General features: G+C 37.6%; 2 protein-coding genes across 11 annotated transcripts in view; one reads left to right on the top strand and one right to left on the bottom strand.

The window, feature by feature from the left end:
• LOC127988491 (CD48 antigen) overlaps positions 1-20,555 on the bottom strand; it is a 162,690-nt gene that overhangs the window by 71,753 nt on the left and 70,382 nt on the right. For 2 of the 5 annotated variants that reach the window (XM_052591273.1, XM_052591272.1), the window contains exons 1-6: positions 10,944-11,156; positions 1,502-1,719; positions 1,020-1,328; positions 519-815; positions 331-435; positions 176-248 (exon numbers count right to left, since the gene is read on the bottom strand). In XM_052591273.1, the coding sequence (XP_052447233.1) occupies positions 176-248; positions 331-435; positions 519-815; positions 1,020-1,328; positions 1,502-1,682 (965 nt within the window). In that variant the 5' untranslated portion in view covers positions 1,683-1,719; positions 10,944-11,156. Of the gene's footprint in view, positions 1-175; positions 249-330; positions 436-518; positions 816-1,019; positions 1,329-1,501; positions 1,720-10,943; positions 11,157-20,555 lie in introns of those variants that run through there. The other 3 variants (XM_052591275.1, XM_052591271.1, XM_052591274.1) reach the window with 3 other exon arrangements.
• sc:d217 (uncharacterized protein LOC100142642 homolog) overlaps positions 11,191-20,555 on the top strand; it is a 28,099-nt gene continuing 18,734 nt past the window's right edge. Inside the window, exons 1-4 of one of the 6 annotated variants that reach the window (XM_052591254.1) lie at positions 11,191-11,396; positions 14,083-14,403; positions 15,596-15,934; positions 16,445-16,549. In XM_052591254.1, coding sequence (XP_052447214.1) covers positions 11,351-11,396; positions 14,083-14,403; positions 15,596-15,934; positions 16,445-16,549 — 811 coding nt within the window. In that variant the 5' untranslated portion in view covers positions 11,191-11,350. Of the gene's footprint in view, positions 11,397-11,518; positions 11,572-13,967; positions 14,404-15,595; positions 15,935-16,444; positions 16,550-20,555 lie in introns of those variants that run through there. The other 5 variants (XM_052591257.1, XM_052591250.1, XM_052591252.1 and 2 more) reach the window with 5 other exon arrangements.

Genomic DNA, 20,555 nt, shown 5'->3' with positions numbered 1-20,555 from the left:
GCTTTCAAAATAACCACAAATAAGAGCAAGCACGTAAAAAAAAAAAAATGCTTTTTCTTGGAAATAAGTAATTCGACAAATGTCATTTGTGGTGCTGTGTTTGTAAATCATAAAAAACACTCCTTAATCTGAGTCTAATAATCCAGACACACAGCATACACAGAAATTAACTCACCAACCGATTTCAGTGCATTTGTAGAATATTGGATCCGCGTAACTGATCTCTGCACCACTGTCAACTGTTTCAGCTATGATTTCAGAAACAAAACACTAAATGAAATGATGTTTTAGAGTTAGATATAATAAAAGAGGAAGGTATTCAATACTTGCCTTCTTGGTCTGTTTTTCTGTGTTTCCTGCAGATGAAGAAGATCCCGACTGCAGCTATGATCAACAGAGACCCAGGAGCAGAAATCAGCGCTATCCGACTTACATCTGGTGGACGTGAAGGAGACAGTCATTGGTGCAAATTAATGTGAACACACACACACACACACACAGTATAGTCACTGACATACCTGAACATGTGTGACAGAGTTGAGTGTTGAGATGTGTGGTCTGGTTTGTGATGGGATTGTTCACCACACAGCTGTAGAAATCATCCAGACACTCCAGATGTAAAGAAAGACTTCTGCTGAGATCAGACACACTGATGCTGGACAATAAACTGTTTCCTTTGTACCAGGAGAGAGACACATCACTCACATTCACCACTGAACACAGAAATGAACAATTCTGCTGTGATGAAGATGATGATGATGATGATGGAGGATTCTCTGAAGATGTACTGCTGATGAGAGGAACAGACAGACAAGCTGAAAAAAAAGAATAAATGTAATTAACAGATATTTATATTTGTTAGAATTGAATTGTTCAGTCAAATGGAAATTTTCATTATTAATAAAAAAAAAGAAATGTACACAAGGATCAGTGAGTCTCACTAACTTACTACTTTTTTGTCAATTTAGAAGAAATTTTACTATGAAAGTGTGTGAAAAGTAAACCTACTTTTAACTTACCATAGACAGTAAGATTGAATGTATTGAGCGGCTTCAATCTTCTGCTGCTGGTGACTTTATAAAGTCCAGAGTCTGTGGTTCTTGTGTTTGTGATGATCAGAGATCCAGTCTGATCCAGCTTCAGTCTGTCTCTGAATCTCTCATCATAAAACTCTCTCTTATTGTCTTTTCCGTTGGTTTTAGCTATGAGAGCGAGTTCAAATGTCCACATTATCAGATCATTTCTCTGTATTTCAGTAAGATCAGGGTTCAGAGTGACAGAATCTCCCTCCATCACTGACACTGACTTCACTTCATCACCAAACACACCTGAAGAACAAACAGGAATATTTACTCAATAAAAGACTATTTAGTCATGTTTAAGCTATTTAAAAAGGTCACTGCAAAACAATAATTTAGCTTGTTTTTTTTTTGTTTGTTTTTTACCAAATTAAAATATATACTGTAACAATAACAGAACTGAAGCCATAAAAAATACTTACCAGCCAGCCAGCATGAGATCAAGCAGATGAAAATAAACATTTTCTTCAGCAGTTCACAACAAAACTGTGATAATAATGGAGCCCTCCTGACACTCTTGAAAGTGAATGAAGCTGTCGGTCTGTAATAAAGAGGTTTAGTAAAGCTCTGCTGCAAGTGTTGTAAAGCTCCTCCTCCCTTCATAGACTGAATATGACTTCTCAAAATGACACTCTCTGATCTACAGAAAGAAGAGGAGCAATGAAAGAGCATTTATTATTACTGTTTTGTTGTTAATATCAACAATATTAGTACATATAGTGATAATTGTATTTTACAGAACAACAGTAAAAGTACAATAGTAATATTTATGGATGTCTTATTTTTGATTTGATATATTTATTTATTACTAAAGTTATATCACAGAGATTTTATTTGGTCAGAAATGGGAGACCTTAAATCTTCTTTTTTGATGAAAACGTCATTTTAAATGATTCCTGTAATAAATTTGGGAACATGGTTAGCTCGTGCTGCTTTTTCAGAGATGTAGATTAACATTTGCTGTGGTTTTACTGCGATTTATTTGGTGAAATGTTCTTTGAACGATCAAAAACACACAATATGCTAAAAGTAAGTTAGGCTATTATTTTCTTGTGTATGGAACTGATATAAAATCAAAATTCACATTCACAGTCTTGCTGATAATCAGGGTAAAATAGCACTCCTGGTATTGCTTAAATATGATATTAGGCGTATAAGCATAAGGAATTTGTTATTGTAGTTTGTTTGTTTCTGTGTTTTTTGCACCCCTTAAAATTGAATTTTGGAGGCACCTTTTGGCCTATAAGCCCTCTTTTACATCAGACCTTGGAGTGAATCAATCCAGATTCTGAAAGGAGTTTAACAACAGTAAAAATTCATTTTGAGATAGGAAATGTATTTATTACTAATATATATATATATATATATATATATATATATATATATATATATATATATATATATATATATACATATATATATATATATATATATATAGGCAGGATATTTTAAGTAAGCCAGTTTTTACACTTTATTAGTTGCTGAAATAGGTTTGTCTGTGTGGGAGGAGCTACTGGAGGAGTTTGTTCATTGACTGCAGGAATCACTTTACATATTCAACTTTTTCAAGAGGTGCCAGGGTGCGATTATTATAGCAGTTATCGGTGTTGGGAAACTGGCTGGAGAACTGTTTAAAAAAATGCTTATTTTTATTTGTTTGTGCTCATGGAGTCTGGCTGGTAAGTGTTTTTTTTTTTTTTTTTACCTTATATTTTAATTTGCTTTACCTGTACATGATTATGTTCTTTTATTGATTCCATCATTCATTTTGCCTCTAATATTGTAAATTTTCCATAATCCCCTTGAGTGCACAAGTAAAATTCCAAATGTGAATGAAAATCTCTTATAAGTAAATATTTGTTCTTCAGGTGTGTTTGGTGATGAAGTGAAGTCAGTGTCAGTGATGGAGGGAGATTCTGTCACTCTGAACCCTGATCTTACTGATATACAGAGAGATGATCTGATCATGTGGACATTTGAACTGGTTCTCATAGTTAAAATCAATGGAAAAGACAATAAGAGAGAGTTTTATGATGAGAGATTCAGAGACAGACTGAAGCTGGATCAAACTGGATCTCTGGTCATCACAAACACAAGAACCACAGACTCTGGGATTTATAAAGTCACCAGCAGCAGAAGAGTGAAGCCGCTCAATACATTCAATCTCTCTGTCTATGGTAGTAATACCCTGTCTTATATACATCTTTTGACACAAACACTATCAGAATTATTGACAGTATTATAAAAGATAGACAATTATGTGATTCATTTGTGCATTTTATGCATTCTTGTATTTAAATGAGGGGCGGGACGGTTTGCGGGGCAAAAAAAATAACACGTAAAAAACAGGGTTTGGCTAATGTGTGTTCTCTTGAAGGATGCTCATTCTTACTTCCCAGTACATTACAACAACAGTGTCAGGGGGGAAAAAAAACATTCATTTTTGGTCCATAGGAATGCCGTATTTGGGTTGGGTGGTGATAGCGTTGCGATAGATCACGCACATGTGAGACCTGAACAGCACATGTTGATATCTTTGTTTAAACTAAACTGATTTAAGCATTGTCAGTTTTGACATTTAAGAGCCAGCGGATGCAAGCTTGCACGTGCAGTAAGAAGATTTGTGCATGCGCTCATCCTCAGAACACGCGCAAATATTAAGCATTGTGTTTGAATGGACAAATTCACACAAAAAGTATGTCAAAATGCCCGTCTTGGTAATTATCCTACAGCAGACATTGCTGGCTGAACGTAGGCCACTTTATCAGCGCATTCTCTTAAAGTGACATTCTCTATATTATTCAAACATCAAAAAAAAAAAGATAAATAATCCCTCACTGCTCTTGACTAAATAGCTTTTGTAATTTTAATTGAGATTAATCTTTAATTTACAGAGTCAAATACGCAATGCTGTTCTACATTTGATAACTTTATTCAATTTCTTTACCTTGCTAGACCTATAGTACATTAAAAAAAAATGAAAATCACTGTTTATTTTATTTGTATCTTTACTCTACTGTATTTATTTGTGCGGTTGCTTGTAGTTATATTGAATATTCTATTCAGCGATACAAAGCTGACTGTGAAAAGTTGAACCATTCCACCCCTGATGTAAATATATTTATAATCACCAATTCCTAACATTTGTTTCTCTGCGACTTTCAGTCATTTTTAAATATTAATTAAATATCACTGCTCTCTTATTTACTGAATTAGCTTTATTCTCCATTATCTTCCAGCTCGTCCACCTGTTCCTCTCATCAGCAGAGACTGTTCATCATTATCATCACAGCAGAATTGTTCATTGTTGTGTTCAGTGGTGAATGTGAGGCACGTGACTCTCTCCTGGTACAAAGGAAACAGTTTATTGTCCAGCATCAGTGAGTCTGATCTCAGCATCAGTCTCTCTCTTCCTCTGGAGGTGGAATATCAGGATAAAAACACCTACAGCTGTGTGCTCAATAATCCCACCAGAAACCAGACAACACATCTTGACATCACTCAACTCTGTCACACATGTCCAGGTTTGTCAGTGTCACTTTTTTCACAAACTAAATGGACCGCATTTCACATTTTACAAGTGTTCCTCATTTCTTCTCTCAGAAGTCTGCACCTGCTGCTGTGGTTCTACTGAAGCTGTGATCCGATTGGCTCTCTCTGTTCTGGTGGGCGTGGCCACTGTTTCTGTGCTAGTTTATGACATCAGATCCAGATGTCTTCAACAGCAGAAATCACAATCAAATGCTGATTAATCAGAAAGTCAGGAAGGTGGAGATGTTTTTGAACTACTTTGAGTATAGGCCAAGGGTAGTGATCTCTGGTCCTGGAGAGCCACAGTCCTGCAGAGTTAAGCTGCAACCCTATAAACTCACCTGCCTGTAGCTTCCTAGTAGCCTTTCAGACCTTGATTAGCTTGTTCAGCTGTGTTTGATTAGGGTTGAAGCAAAACTCTGCAAGGCTGTGACTCTCCGGGACCATCGTTTGACACACCTGAAATAGGCGTATACAGTATATCCCTCATAAATATATATGTAATTTAAGTGATTATTAAGAAAAAGACATTTATTCAGGGAAAGCATGCTTTTAGTTGACTTTTTATGTACTTCTCAGAAATGGGCTTTTGTATTCCTCAGAAATATATTTAAAATGATATTTAAGTATACTTGACTTATACTTACAAAAAGTCTAAATATATTTTAGCTATACTCCTAGAATCTGTGTTTTCATTATTATAAGGCAGAGGGCTCTAGTACACATCTTCTGTACAGAATTTCCATAAAACGCAAGTGAAAAAGAAAAAAGAAACACCACCCTGACAGCAAGCAGTTTCGGCCCAGATCCAGCCCACCTCTGGCCCGCATGGATTTCACGCGGGCCAGATGTGGGCCGGATCTGGGCCAACACTATGTTGCTGTCTGGGCAGATACTAACAAATGTAATCTTAACACAGTCATCTGACATGAAACAGCATCAAAACTGTAATGTTATGGAATAAAATGTTGACTGATGAAGAGGTAATAATTTCAGTCAAGCTTTGGGGTGTTGATCGACTTCATCTATGTTTTGATTATGATTCGGAATCCAAGTCATAGTCTTTTTTTCAGCTTTTTGTTCAAAACGTTATTTTTTTATTTATTTTTTATGAAACTTACCCACAATAAACTTTTTTTTTTCTTTTTTTTTAAATGCATGAAGCTAGAAGAAAATGTTTTTGTTGTTGTTGTTGTTGTTGTTTACAAGCAGATACCCCTTTATTTCTTTGGATGTTTTTGTATGTTCAGATATTAATATAACAAAATATATAGAAATTCAAACCTAAATAGGAATATAATAATATACTTTAAGCAGGATGTAAAGTTTACTTCAAGAAAACTTATGCTTATACTTGCAGTATAAAACTACTAAACGAGTAGTTTACTGAGACTATACTTCAAAGTGTACCTTTAAGTTCACTTTTAGTACAATTGCAGTACAAACTACAAACATAGAGTTAATTCAACTGACTGTCTAATTTTGTAATTTATATATATATATATATATATATATATATATATATATATATATATATATATATATATATAAACAGTGTGATTCTAACGAGCACTCAATACTTTTCAACAGCAAAGTTCTATAACCTTCGAAAAGTTTCAAAGAAGCAAATTTGAATGTCATTGCTCAGTATACAAAGCAAACTTTCCAGTGCACTGGTCAGTTTCTGCTGTGGTTTTCACACTTTATCTTTCTCACACACATATGCATGCATAGAAAAGCAGAGGTAACTGCAGCTTTTTAACACTTTTGGCTCCTGTGAGCTTTAGCTTATGTAGCACAGCTTGTCTGCAATTTTTTTTAGCAGAAGCATATTTAAACCACAGTGCATTTACAGTTAATGTGTCTCTATATTTCTGTACTTCACTCTGCTCTCTATCCTCTATCTGGTTTTGATTGATCACTTGCTATATTTGCACAAATATACACAGCAAACACTGGTGTTAAATAAACACTGTTCAGTGTTTATATAATCCACTCAGACTGTGAAAACTTAACACTATGGACCGGTGGAAGAACACAAAAAGACAAGAGCAAAAACAACAACTACCAACTGACTTCCAGCCACAGGCTTTAAGGACTGCAAATCAACTGCAAACAAAAGAAAACCAAAAATTTCAAGATCTCAAAACAATTCCAAAACAACATTACCAGCTTCACTTATTAGTAACCAGTCTGACATGGTGATATATATATTCAAATATTCAGATAAACAGACTAACTCAGAAGTCTGAACATCACAAAATAAGATGCTAAGTTTGGAATAAATATATTATTTGACTTTATATCATAAATCTACAAAAGTTTTTTAAATGACAAAAATGGGGAATCACTTCGATAGACCAATCTACTTTGAGAATAAACTAAATGAGCCAATGCACATTGGCATGCACTTATTACATCCAGTTGCTGCTGATCACAGCATGAGTATAAGAAGGCAGCAGGTGCAATGCATACCAGGTTTTCATTGAGGAGCTGAGCCTGAGACCCGGCAGCTCAGCAGAGGTACAGCAACCATGGCGACGGGACATGGCATCTCGGTTCCCTCCTTTAAGTAACAAGGGTTACCAAACGTAACCGAGACATTCCCTTTCAGTCTGTCACTATTGATGCAAAGTCACTGACCTATGAAAATGGTATCCCTACCAAAGCACCATGGGTGATGCCCCTTCCAGTGTCCTGTGCAAGCCGCCTGCCCCCCCCCCCCCCCCCCCATTAGGTGTAGACCATTGTCAAAACACTACCTCACTTGGTGAGATTGGATAACACTGGGAAAACGTACCCGTTTCACGTGGAACAGGAATGCTGCGGAAAGCCCCATCCCTCCCGAAGGAGGTCTCGGGAGAAAATATACATATAGCATCTGTTCAGGAGTATATGGATAAATTTGAGGCGATTAAAACCCTCTTAGGAAGGCAGAAGTCGGCCGGGGAAACACAGGCTCTAAGGCTATACCGTGGATTATACACATACGAGTACTGCTTAGGTCGCAATATGGAACCCAGCCTTCCATGATTCTCACGGATTCATCATGAAGGCCCAGTGCCAGACGTTCCACCTCGTCCAGCTGCCTAGGATGATGGAGGATCTCAACAGGTTCTACAGTATGGACACTCTGGAGCAGTTTAAGCAAGCCGACACTAACTGGGGCCTCTCAGTGCCACTACCCGTTTGAGGTCAGAACACAGGAGGATACCGGCTCTGCACAAAAGCTATAGAAATTAGCGAACGTGTTAGGGGTCACCCAGCCCGCAGCTCTACAAATATCTGTCAGCGAGGCACCATGAGCCAGCGCCTAGGAGGATGCAACACTTCTAGTAGAGTGAGGCCGCAACCTGAATTTGATCAACTGCAATCGGGCATCTTCGGGGGTCTTTCCTGTGAGAAGAACACCACTTGATGAACAGGTTCCACTTCAAGGCGTAAGTGTGTCTCATAGACAGAGCTCTTGCTGAAGTGATGGTTTTCACTACCTCCTGGGGTAGGTCACCTACAACTTCTGCGTCCCATCCAGGGACCAGACATGGAGTTTCCAAAGGTCTGGACGTGAGTGCCAAATGGTGCTCCGTCTCTGAGTCAGTAGATCCTCCTCAGAGGAATCGGCCAAGGAAGGGCTGTCGCGAGGAGTAGTATTTTGGGGAACCAGGTCAGAGTGGGCCAATACGGTGGAAGACTTGCTTATCATCCTCCCGGACTTTGCACAGTATCTGTACGAGAAGGCTGACTGGGGGAAATGCATACTTGCGTAGGCCCCGCGGCCAGCTGTGTGCCTGTGTGTCCATTCTGAGAACTGGCAGTGAGAGGTCTCTAGAGAAGCAAACAGGTCTATCTGTGCGGCTCCAAACCTTCTCTAAAATCAGCTGGACCATCAGGGGATGGAGTTGCCATTCTCCCGGGAGCATTTCTCAAGCCAGCTCATCGGCTGTACGGTTTAGCAGGCCCGGAATGTGAATGGCACGAAGTGACCTCAGAACCTTCCGACTCCAAAGGAGGAGGTGGCGGGTGAGTTGTGACATGCGACGGGAGTGCAGACCAACTTGTCGGTTGATGTACGCAATGGTCACTGTGTTGTCCATTCGGACCAGCACATGCTTGCCTCGTAAGAGACCTTTGAGACGGTTCAAGGCAAGGTGCACTGCTAACAACTCTAGGCAATTGATGTGCCACTGCAGCTGTGGGCCTGTCCAGCCCCTGAGACTGCATGCCTGTTGTACGTGGCCCCCCAGCCAGTGATGGAGGCATCCGTGTAAACCACAGCATGTCTGGACATCTGCTCTAGGGGCACCCCTGCCTGGAGAAACACAAGATCTGACCATGGGGTGAGGGTTTGGCGACAGGCCGGTGGCACTTCCACGCCCACCTCGGGACTCAGCCATAAAGCCAGTGCTGGAGCGGTCTCATATGTAACAGGCCGAGCGGTGTAAGTGCAGCCACAGCCGCCATATGCCCCAGAAGCCTCTGAAAAAGCTTCAATGGGACCACGGTCCTGTCCTTGAACGATGAGTGTGGTCTGGTGCTTGGCTGTCCGCAACTCTTGATGCCCTCCTGGGACCCAGAGAGGGAGAAAACTGCTCTCTCGTCAAGATTTCCAGATTCTCTGCCTGGCCCTCCTCCAGGGGAGGAAGTGGTGCCTTCACCATCCCCCAGCTACCTCTCTCTGGGTCACCCATCCCGGGGCCTCTTGCTCTTCCGCTCACCGCCAGGTTTGATGGAGACCAGGACGGGTGGGGCAGCCTGCCTGTCCTCAGCTCTACGGCACTACTTGCACTGCAGATACACCGCAGGAGCAGGGGTGGATGCAGGGGGCTGCCCTCGATGACAAGCAGACTGGTGGGGAACTGCAGACGATGGACGGGTGGAGGCAGCAGTGTGTCAGACCACCTCAGTCTGCTTCTGGGGAGCCGAGAACAGCTGGGCAAAACTCTCGACTGTATCGCCCAAAAGGCTGGTCTGGGATGCAGGGGCATTGAGAAACTGGACCTTGTCAGTGTCCCTCATGTCTGCCAGACACAGCCAGAGATGGCGCTCCTGGACCACAAATGTGGACATCGCATGACCCAGCTTACTCACTGTGAACATCATAGTTCGAAGAACAAGGTCAGTGGTGGCTCTGAATTCTTCCAGAACCGCCGGATCATGACCACCCTCGTGCAGGTCCTTCAGTGCCTGAGCCTGGTGCACCTACAATAACGCCATGGTGTGTAAGGCGGAAGCACTGAGAACCAGCACAGGCTGGAGAAACCAATCATCCAACCTGGATGGCTCGGGACACGGTGAATGATTCCACTCTAGCCCTACCATCTCGGCAGCCCGGGATGGCATTGCTGCCATTTCTGGATATGACTCAGGATTTGCCACCGTCCCGGAGGGCGTCAGCGCAGCTGAATCATCACCAGACAGCTCTCTCTCCGATGTTGAGATCGATATAAGCTTTAGGCAAGCTGCTATCAAGGGAGTTGCAATTGATCCAAAATCTGAATTTCAGTTTTGCCCTTATTTAATTGCAAAAAATTACTAGCCATCCAACATTTTATCTCTTCAAATCAGTCAGAGAGTTTGCAACGCAACTCCCTGTATACCCACCACCTTTTCCAACCTGTGTAACAAAATGCTATGGTCTATTGTATCAAATGCAGCACTTGCAGTCCAATAGGACTAGTATCGCACTTAAGCCAGAATCTAGAAGTTGCAGCAGATCAATACTGACTTTTAACAGTGAGGTTTCCGTACTGTGCAGCAATCTAAAACCAGATTGAAAGGTATCTAAGGTATTAGACAAGTTAACAAACTAATTTAGCTGTGAAAGACAACTCTCTCTAAAAGTTTTGAGATAAAAGGCAGCTTTGAAATGGGTCGGTAATTGCTGAAAATAGAGAGGTCAAGATTTGGTTTCTTGAGCAGGGGGTGGACCACTGCATGCTTAAAGCTAGAACATATAAGGATGATCCTTATTTATAATGATCCTCTTTTCTTGTTTTATCCTGTTCTTTTTACATCAGTGATCTCATTTTAGTTTATCTCATGAACTGGGTCGGTAATTGCTGAGAATAGAGGGGTCAAGATTTGGTTTCTTGAGAAGGGGGTGGACCACTGCATGCTTAAAGCTAGGACATATAAGGATGATCCTTATTTATAATGATCCTCTTTTCTTGTTTTATCCTGTTCTTTTTACATCAGTGATCTCATTTTAGTTATCTCATGAACTTCAAGACTGCTTCAGTGTTGTGTTTTAACACGAGTTTGGTTAAACACTGAGCGGTGTTCATCAGGTTTTGTTCAACACTGATCCTCAAAAAAATCTAAATGTTGTATTACCTGTTGTTGTCTTGCTGAAAATTTTTTCATTTGGTGATTCAAAAATCCACTGACTGTTCATGGAAAAGAGTCAAATCTTTGTAGAAAACAGCATGACATCTGGTGGCTAGAAAAAAAAAAAGAAAGAAAAAAAAACTTTTGAGTTCTGAAATGCAAATTGAGCGAATCGCTCTTTGGACAGAAAGCGACTCTTCTCTTGACTCTGTGAAGCCAATACACGCCCAGCTTTAGACTTCACTAGAGATAGTGCTGTGTGCCTCGAAACTTCAGTGACATAAAAAGCACTTCTTCTATTTAGAGCTTTTGGTTACAATCGTTGCTATCAATAAATTGGTTGAGGTGTAGAAACTAACAATGAGTAGTTTATATAACCATCGAAATCAGATTTTGCTGGAATCTATAGCAATATGAAGAGCACATTACAATTATTTGAGGTTTTACTACTAATGTGCGGTAAGTGCACGATTTCTGTTGATTATTTAACTTTTTCGGTTTCACTTTGACACTGGACACAGCTGCTCCTTGGATGATTTTCTTTCATTCCTTAAATTCATTCATCTTTACCTTATTAACAGTGATTGCAATCCATGGATTTGATCCTCATTTTAATCCTTATATGCAGGTGCAGGTAAATTAATGTTTTGATTGTGACAAGTTTGTATGTTGCCTACTTGTAAGGTAGGCTACTTGTTCTTGTGTTGTATATGCACCTTCTGTAAAAAAAAATGCATCTCTGAGGACATAAAATAATAAATAAATAAAAATGAATATAAGCTATATATTTGTATGCATCGATATGCTATATAGCCATCGCCAGTGCATATATTGCTCTATTTTGAAAAATATAAGCACAGGTTTCCAATAAAGCTAAATTTATTATGTAGGATATTGCATTATATATGTTGCAGACAGTATATTCCCATATTTTCTTGTTTCGTAAGGGTCTGACCTTAGTCAAACCCTCTAGAGTGAAAGTGCCCGGTGGCCGACAGATAGTCTATGACAAGATTATCAGTCAGTGCCAGGCTGGTGGGGTGTTCATTTCCCACCCTGTCTGGGGAAACTGAAGTCCATTATCTCATCTTTATTTGTAGTTTTGCTTCAGAATTACACCTTCAAAAAGCATAAACTGTTTTACATGGTTTCAGTTAATTTATACAAATACAAAAAAAAAAAAAAACAACAACAACAATAATAATAATAATTATATATATATATATATATATATATATATATATATATATATATATATATATATATATATATATATAAATGTGAATGTATGTAGACACATACACATTCACTGAATGAGTTACAGCTAAGGAAGGTCAAATTTATTCAATTAACCAATTTAATCCCACCTATCACAGCTGTTAAAAAAGTTTTAATTTATAAAGCTCTATAAACCTTACTGACGTATGTTTTGGTACACTTCCTGGGATAAAAGTGGAAAAAATAAAGGGTCTCGATTACATATGTGCAGTTTCACCTGATTCGTGCAAATTATCACATGACCAGAGCATTTTATTGTTTATATGTTTACATAAAGATGTGACAAATATTTTTGATACACATTATCTTTAAGATGTCTAGTATTAATATACAGTATACACATATATTCCGTTTGTTGAGTGTGGTTACAGAATGAGTAAACCTGTTGATGGTCACAATAGTGACCGATGGGATAACAGTGAACTTACGTATACAATATAAATCAAATTGCATTTGCTACTGAAAATGACAAATAAAATATTGCAATGAAAAAAATATTGCACTAACTTTTTGCACAAAAAATTCTAATTTTACAACAATTGTACAATATTGATGTTGTAATATCGGTAGCACTAATATAATAAAAAAATGTTTTAGTTTTTTTTTATCTCAGTATTCCTGTTAGTTTTGTATAAGGTTTTTTATGCATAATAAAAAACAGAGAATGTGATCAAAGAGTTTAAAATAGCTGGGCTAAGATAGATAACATTTCAATTGTGACAGACCCTAAAACAATTTTTTTTTAGTTTAGTATGAGCAGATACTATTGCAAACTAGCTATATTTTACTATACTATACTATACTAACTAGTAAATACGAAACATGTACAGCATAAATGATAATAATAAGAAATGTATAGCCTATTTCCATATATGTGTATATACTGCATGAGTCAATATATGTTTAAATGACTACCTGAAGGAGGTTGTCTGAGTTCGGGTGCACCCGAATTGGACTCAGGTGTGCACTTAAAATAAAATAAACTGGGCATGCATTTTAGATGATTAGCCATAGGCCTATTTACTTAAATGAAACAAATGTAAGAGATAATATTGTTTCAAAATAGTTTTCATGCGTTGCGAGTGCAATCAGTGCCACAAATGAATGACAATCAGCAGCCTCCTCAAATAGTCGTTTTACAGGTGGCACAATATGTGACACACATACAGTAAAGTTAAACCCAAGTGTTGTTTGTTCCACTGAAAATAAATAGCACTAAATTAAAGCAACAATGACTGTACCTGAACATAATATTAGTTTATATAATGGTGTCAGAAGACTGTAGACTCTCTTTGTTTTTTTTTGTATTTCTACTTTTTGGCTCTTGACACCATTTGCTCAGTATCACCTGTCATTTTATAAAATGGAGCTTCAGTTGTGGAACAGAGTGTAAAAATTATAATGTTTATGAAACACTGGGCCACACAGGGGCATACATTCTTGTAATTAAGTTAACAATATTGTAATTATTCTTATTGCTGACCCTGTAAGTAAACAGAGTTGAGGAGTCAATTCCATCAACTTCTACACCAGTTGAAGGGAATGAGAGTTAACAGTAAAATAATGCACTATGTCCAAATTGTTTTCTACTCTCAGTGTTTTCTCAGTCTGCTGTCAATCCCTCGATCCACCGTGCAGACGTAAAGCTCAACTCAATGAACTGAAATTGCCCTCTACTCCACTCGCTCGATCCGCGCCAGTGGACCAACAGAGAATGATATTTCTCTGCTTTCTTTATTTACGCCATAATAAGCCATAATAAGCTGTTTCTAACAGCAGACTAAATTAAGTTGAATTTATTTATTTTCATTGCCAGCAGTGTAACATGAGTGTAATCTCTGTGAAACTGTTTCTGTTTGTTCTTCAGGTGTGTTTGGTGCTGATGAAGATGAAGTGAATTCAGTGTCAGTGATGGAGGGAGATTCTGTCACTCTGAACCCTGATCCTACTCAAATACAGGGATTTATTCAGATCCAATGGAGGTTTGGAGATCCAGTTATTGCTCAAATCAATAGAAAAGTGACCTCCTATTCCAGTTACACTGATATATTCAGTGGCAGACTGCAGCTGGATCAGACTGGATTTCTCACAATCAACAACATGAGAATTAAACACTCTGGACTTTATAAAATAGAGGTCATTAAAAAAGCTGTGATTTCAAATATAAAATTCACAGTTACTGTCTATGGTAAGGATATATATGGTTTTATATCTTGGAATTTTTTTAAATAATGAGAAGTTTATTTTTCAATTCAAGTTTTTTTTCATGCTTCACAGGACCATGGTGCTAAATGAATACAGACATTTAACAATGTAGTAAAACACTATAGTATATATGTACACAACTGACTGACAGATTTCGACTATAAATATACTATACATAAATGTTTACCTATATAAACTAAAAAAATTCAAACTATAAAAACTATACGAATGCTTTACCTGGCCTCTCAATGGTGCCCCTTTAGTATGTTGTGAGGATGGGTGGAGGGACACTTGTTCTTTTCAGCCGGCAGAGGTGATGTAGGTGCTGGTGTGCATTCTTGTGAAGATACATTTTCTCCATGTCTGAAGAGACATCAGCACCGCAGATCATTTCATAAAGCTAACAGCAATAACAACAGCATTAAATTGTTTTTTTTTAAATAAGACAAAACAAAGAGTTTTCCTAGTGCTGGCATAGGGAATCAATCGGTGTACAGAATCCAGAAACATGACCAATAGCCCAGACGTGGTAGAAATAGTCCAAGTGGTGAGACAAGGGTTAATCCAAGATACACAGGCAGGAATAAGGAAACAGGAAACAAGATGATATGAAATGATTAGACTAAACTAGAACTAAAATTAAGGCTCTGTAGAGCAGCTATGAGTGATATACGCAGAACAATACTAGAGACTAAAAAAAAACACGCAATGGCTCGGTAAAGCAGCTAACACTAGGAGAGTGATAAGTGCAGAACAATACTAGGCATTCTGAACGAGGAAGTCCAGGGCTTATAAAGCGTTTCTGATTGAATTCAGCTGTGTGTGTAATCAGTGCAATGGATGATGGGAACTGTATTCCAGAGTGACATGTAACAGTCTGTGTTGTGTGAAAGTCAATGTGATGAAGGGACAACCGCTTGTGGCAGTCGGATGTAAGTCTATGGACGGAATTCATAACAGCCAGGGGCTTGTAGTCAGTGATGGTCTGAATTGCTTGCTACAATTAAACTGATATTCAAAGTACAGACAGAAAATATTATTTGCAATGTGTTCAGCAGGCTTACAGAATTTTATTATGACAATATCACAGTTGCAATTACTTTTATTAATCTGCAAATGCGTTAAGTTGTAACCAGAAGATGAACTAATCGTGTAACTGAATGTGTTTTTTGCAGAGTCACCATCTGCTGTTGATGCTGGTGTAACTGACATGAAGCTTGTGTCAGTGAAGGAGGGAGATCCTGTCATTCTTCAGACTGATGTTCCTCAACTAACCGGAGATATGCTGATAGTGTGGAGGTTTGGAGATGAAGGAAAACTCATAGCTAAACATGATATAGAGGCCAAAAGCTCACCATTATATGATGAGAGATTCAGAGACAGATTGAAACTGAATGATCGGACTGGATCTCTGACCATAACAAACACCAGAACAACCGACTCAGGACACTATAAAGTGAAAATCAGCAGCAACAAACAGACCTTATACCAGAAATACATTGTTACTGTCAGTGGTGAGTAACTCAGTTGAAGTAACTGAAGTATTGATTGTTTATCAGTTGTCTGTGAATAATTCGGGATATTGTGACATTTAGAGAATCAAACCTTCCTTTAAATTAAGAAACTTCAGGGAACAGTGACGTCATGCAGCTTCAAGAGCTCATAACTTCTTCTTCTGACCTTTAATTATTTAAAACAATTTATTGTGAATCTTATAAAATTACTTACACCTGCCCAGACAGCAACATAGTGTTGGCCCAGATCCGGCCCACATCTGGCCCGCATGAAATCCAGACCTGGGCCGAAACTGCTTGCTGTCTGGGTGTAAACACAGAACTGTAATAATAACAACTGCTGTCCAGCAATTGATAATTTAAATTTAAACTTCATCTCTGTTTTCATTGATTATACTATTAGTATCATAAAAATTATACCTAACAGGTTATACAGTACTGATGTTTCTAGTGTTAGTTATATATCAGACACACTTTCACGCTAATTACTGTCTCTGTTTATCATTACAGAACCAGGTCTGTCTCCAGCAGCTGTAGCAGGGATTGTTGTGGCAGGGATTGTTGTTCTCCTGGTGATTGGTTTGATTTACCATCGCCAAACGATCGCAGAACTAGGTAAGTATTACAGCTGATAAAGCGACAGAAAAAAATATCTCTACTGTGTGAAAGAATGAGATTTAAAAGCTGTAGCAAATATTAATATTTTAAGCAAATAACCACTTAAAATCCAAATAAAACTTGAATTTCAGAAGACTTATAGCGCACAAGTCATGTGGAAAACATTTATGCTGCATATCTAGAGTCCTACATGTTTTTTATCTTTGAGATGGTCCTGACAATATACCATTGTATAGAACAGAGCTGCATGAAGATTTTAAAAAAAGGACTGATTTATTTAGTAGTAGGTATGATATGTGTAATGGTTTTTAGACAGATTTTCTACTTGCATACATTAATGTGTTTTCCTATGCCATGTCTGATGAAGGGCTTGGGCCCGAAACGTTACACGTGGTGAGCAATCATTAAAATTGCTAAGGAACATTTTCTGGTGTGCGGACTCATTGTTTTCCTATGTTAACATTATTGTAAATTGCTATTAGAGAAAAGAGATGACAGACTGATTATTAGAAGCACAGCATCTTCTCAGTGTTTCTGTCATGTTTATCTGATGATCACTCACTTATAATCTCCTCGTTGTTTCTCTGTGCTGTTGTGTGATGAAGCGAAGATAGTGTCAGGAGTGGAGGGAGAAGATGTCGAACTAAAAACTGGTGTTACTAAAATACAGACAAGTGATCTGATAGAGTGGAAGGGAAATAAAGACAATCTCATTGCTCAAATCAAAGAAGGGACTATCACTTCATATGAGGATGTGTTTTATGGGATATTCAGAAACAGACTGAAGCTGGACATGAAGACTGGATCTCTGACCATCACAAACCCCAGAATTGAACACACTGGACCCTACAAGTTTCTGATCAACGAGAAATGCAAGAAGAGATTTATTGTTTATATCAAAGGTGAGTATCTCCAGACTTTCTTCATTCTGTTGGTCTGTTTCTGTGGTTAGTTCAGCTCGCAGGCCATATAGGCCTATAAGTCTTTAGGGTGCTGTCTCTTGTTAGATTAAACTTTATTCTATAAAAAAGTAATAATAAAAAATAGAAATAGATTGTCACATATCATGTTTCCAGCATGTCAAAACACAAGAGATAAAGGTTCAGTTCTTGTATATCGTGCTCCTTCTCTCTTCTATGATTTCTTTAAATATAGATGTGACAGAATAGTTGTAACTTGACACATTGTTGTAGGATGTCTGATGTTAATTGTATCCAGCACTGCTATATGAACAAGAACTTCATCTCCAGAAGTGCTATAGGAGTTCACATCATGAGCATGAACTCTCATAATATCATATACACCCTGAAACTCAAACGTCTTCACATCACAACAACCCCAAAATAAAGAAATTATAACAGAAAAAAATTCATTATTGTACAGTGCAATGTGCTTCTTAAAGTTATAATAATTAATTATATCTTTGTAAGCTAACCGTTTGTAAACGTAATAACTGAAAAAATACTGATATACATTATCAATAACCATATTACATTAATCACATATTTATTGTGCATGTGTAGTTCATTCTTACCAAGGCATAAATGCTCTCATGTATGTAACACACACACACACACACACACTTTAATGAAGCTTTATTCAATTATCAGTGCTCCTCATTTCTATTATTTCTTCTTTCTCCTCTTGTGACATGTAGGAAAGACACTGACAGTGAAGGAGAATGATTCTGACACTCTAGAGACTAAAACTGAAATACAGACCGGTGATGAGATACGGTGGATGTTTGGAGATAAAGATGCTCTCATAGCTGAAATCAAAGGAGAGACCAGAGAGATGACTACATATGATGGTCCTGATGGGAGATTCAGAGACAGACTGGAGCTGGACATGGCGAATGGATCGCTGACCATCAAAAACATCACAGCTGATCACGCTGGACTCTATAAACTACTGATCCTCAGCTCAGGAAGTACCTTGTGCAGTAAATTCTTCATTTATGTCAAAGGTGAGTATCTCAAGTCTTTGAATGTAACAATGCTCGCAGTTCTTCCTCATGCATTCTGTTGTTCCGTTTCTGCTGTTAATTCAGCACAAACTTATAATGTAAATAATATAAAGCGTAGAAATCAAGAAGAGAGTAGAGACAGCAGTGAGTCAATGAACTGGCGATGGTTGAGGAGAGACACTCTCATGAATGTAAAGCACTTTGGGTGTACAACAATACAAAATAATAGCACTATATAACTGCATCGTTCATTCATTCATTCAGTAAACAACCAGAGAGCAAAGGAAAATTTAAATGAAAACACCATAGAGCAGAGAAGAGAGGGACCTGTCTATTATATATTTCAATGCTTATTGTAGACTTTCCAGCAAATGTACTATACTGAAAATATGTAATTGAAATTATTTTACACATTTTATTTCTAATGGTAGTTTGATAGTAAGTTGTTGGCATTAGACTGACCTCTAGATCTTGTTGGTTTTTATATTCCCTTGATTCTTTATTGTCTCTGCATTTTCTTCCAGAATCCACAGGGAGTGAGTGAATAAATCAGCGAGTGTGAAGCCACTGATGAATGGAGAGAATGTGGATGAAGTTAATGAGGAGGGGAGGAGATCACTTTAATAACATAAGACCCGCCCACCAGTGTCAATCACTCTGACATCATCAGCAATTATATATACAGTATATTATAAATATTAAATATTATTATATTAGTTTTACATAATAAATTACATGTGTTATCCAGTTTAATTTAAATAATTCAATGAATTAGGTCTGGATGTCAGATTGTATATGCAACCCGAATTTATAGTGCCTTTGTTTGCATGCTAATGTATGAATGTGTTGGTTTTATTGATTTCCACTAAAGCGTCTGATTATCTCCTGATAATTATCCCCATGAGCTTCAAGACTGCTTCAGTGTTGTGTTTTAACACGAGTTTGGTTAAACGCTGATCAGTATTCATCAGGTTTTGTTCACACAAAATCTTCAGAAAAATCAAAATTATTGTTGTATTACCTGTGGTTGTCTTGCTGAAAAGCTTTTCATTTGGTGATTCAAAAATCCCTTGACTGTTCCTGGAAAAGAGTCAATCTTCGTAGAAAACAGCGCGACATCTGGTGGTTAGCAAAAAAATAAATACAAATAAAATAAAAATAACGTTTTCTGTCCTCATAAACCAAATGGCTTAAAAACATACTAAACTGATTTTTTTTTTCTTTTTTTTCTTTTTTTTTTTTTTTTTTGAAATTCTGAAATTTGGTTTCTATGAGAATTATTAACTCAGTGTAAACCATTACGTCTATGAGAGTCCTCGTAAAGCACAGGATATACTAGTGCTTGTATGTCTGTGTTGATATTCTTTCTATAATAAATTGATTCACCCATATAGTCTGGCAGTAAATAGAAGTATGAATATGAAGTAACATGATAAAGTTTCAGAGTTGCATAGCATTTTGTTTTCTTGAAATAGTAAAATTAATATTGCCTGCATGATTGTGTTGAAAATACAACTGGATCAGATTTAGGGTTGGGTCATTCCTGTTATACAGTGACTTTTTAGGTTCCAATGATTCATTTAATCATGTTTTCTCTAAAATGCGTCACTTATTTATAAGATATGGCTTAAATTGTATATTTGGGTCTTCTTTATCATGATAAACACTTAAACAGGGATAATATAAATTATAAATACTATTTTGTATTTTACACACATTTTCATTGATATATGCATTCAATTTTATTATGTCCTCAGTGCAAAGTAATTGAATTCCTCAAGAAATATAAATCATGAAATGATAAAAACTCAAAATACAGGTATGTTTTAATTATGTTATAGACTCGGCTAAACTGCCTCTAATCATACATATAAACCATGTGAAAATATAGTTTTTTTTTTGTTGTTGTTTTTTCATTTACTGTGTCCCTGAAGTGGGGTGTAATGTGGGGTGTAACAGGGTGGAAATTCTAATAGAATAAATAGTATAAAATGAATTTCTATAGACGTGTGTGTGTGTGTGTGTGTGTGTGTGTGT

This window comes from Carassius gibelio, chromosome B22, assembly GCF_023724105.1.
Source record: "Carassius gibelio isolate Cgi1373 ecotype wild population from Czech Republic chromosome B22, carGib1.2-hapl.c, whole genome shotgun sequence".
NCBI classification, from domain to species: Eukaryota; Metazoa; Chordata; class Actinopteri; order Cypriniformes; family Cyprinidae; genus Carassius; species Carassius gibelio.
Note: the sequence above shows the minus strand (reverse complement) of the source record. Positions and strands in the feature narration are given on the sequence as shown.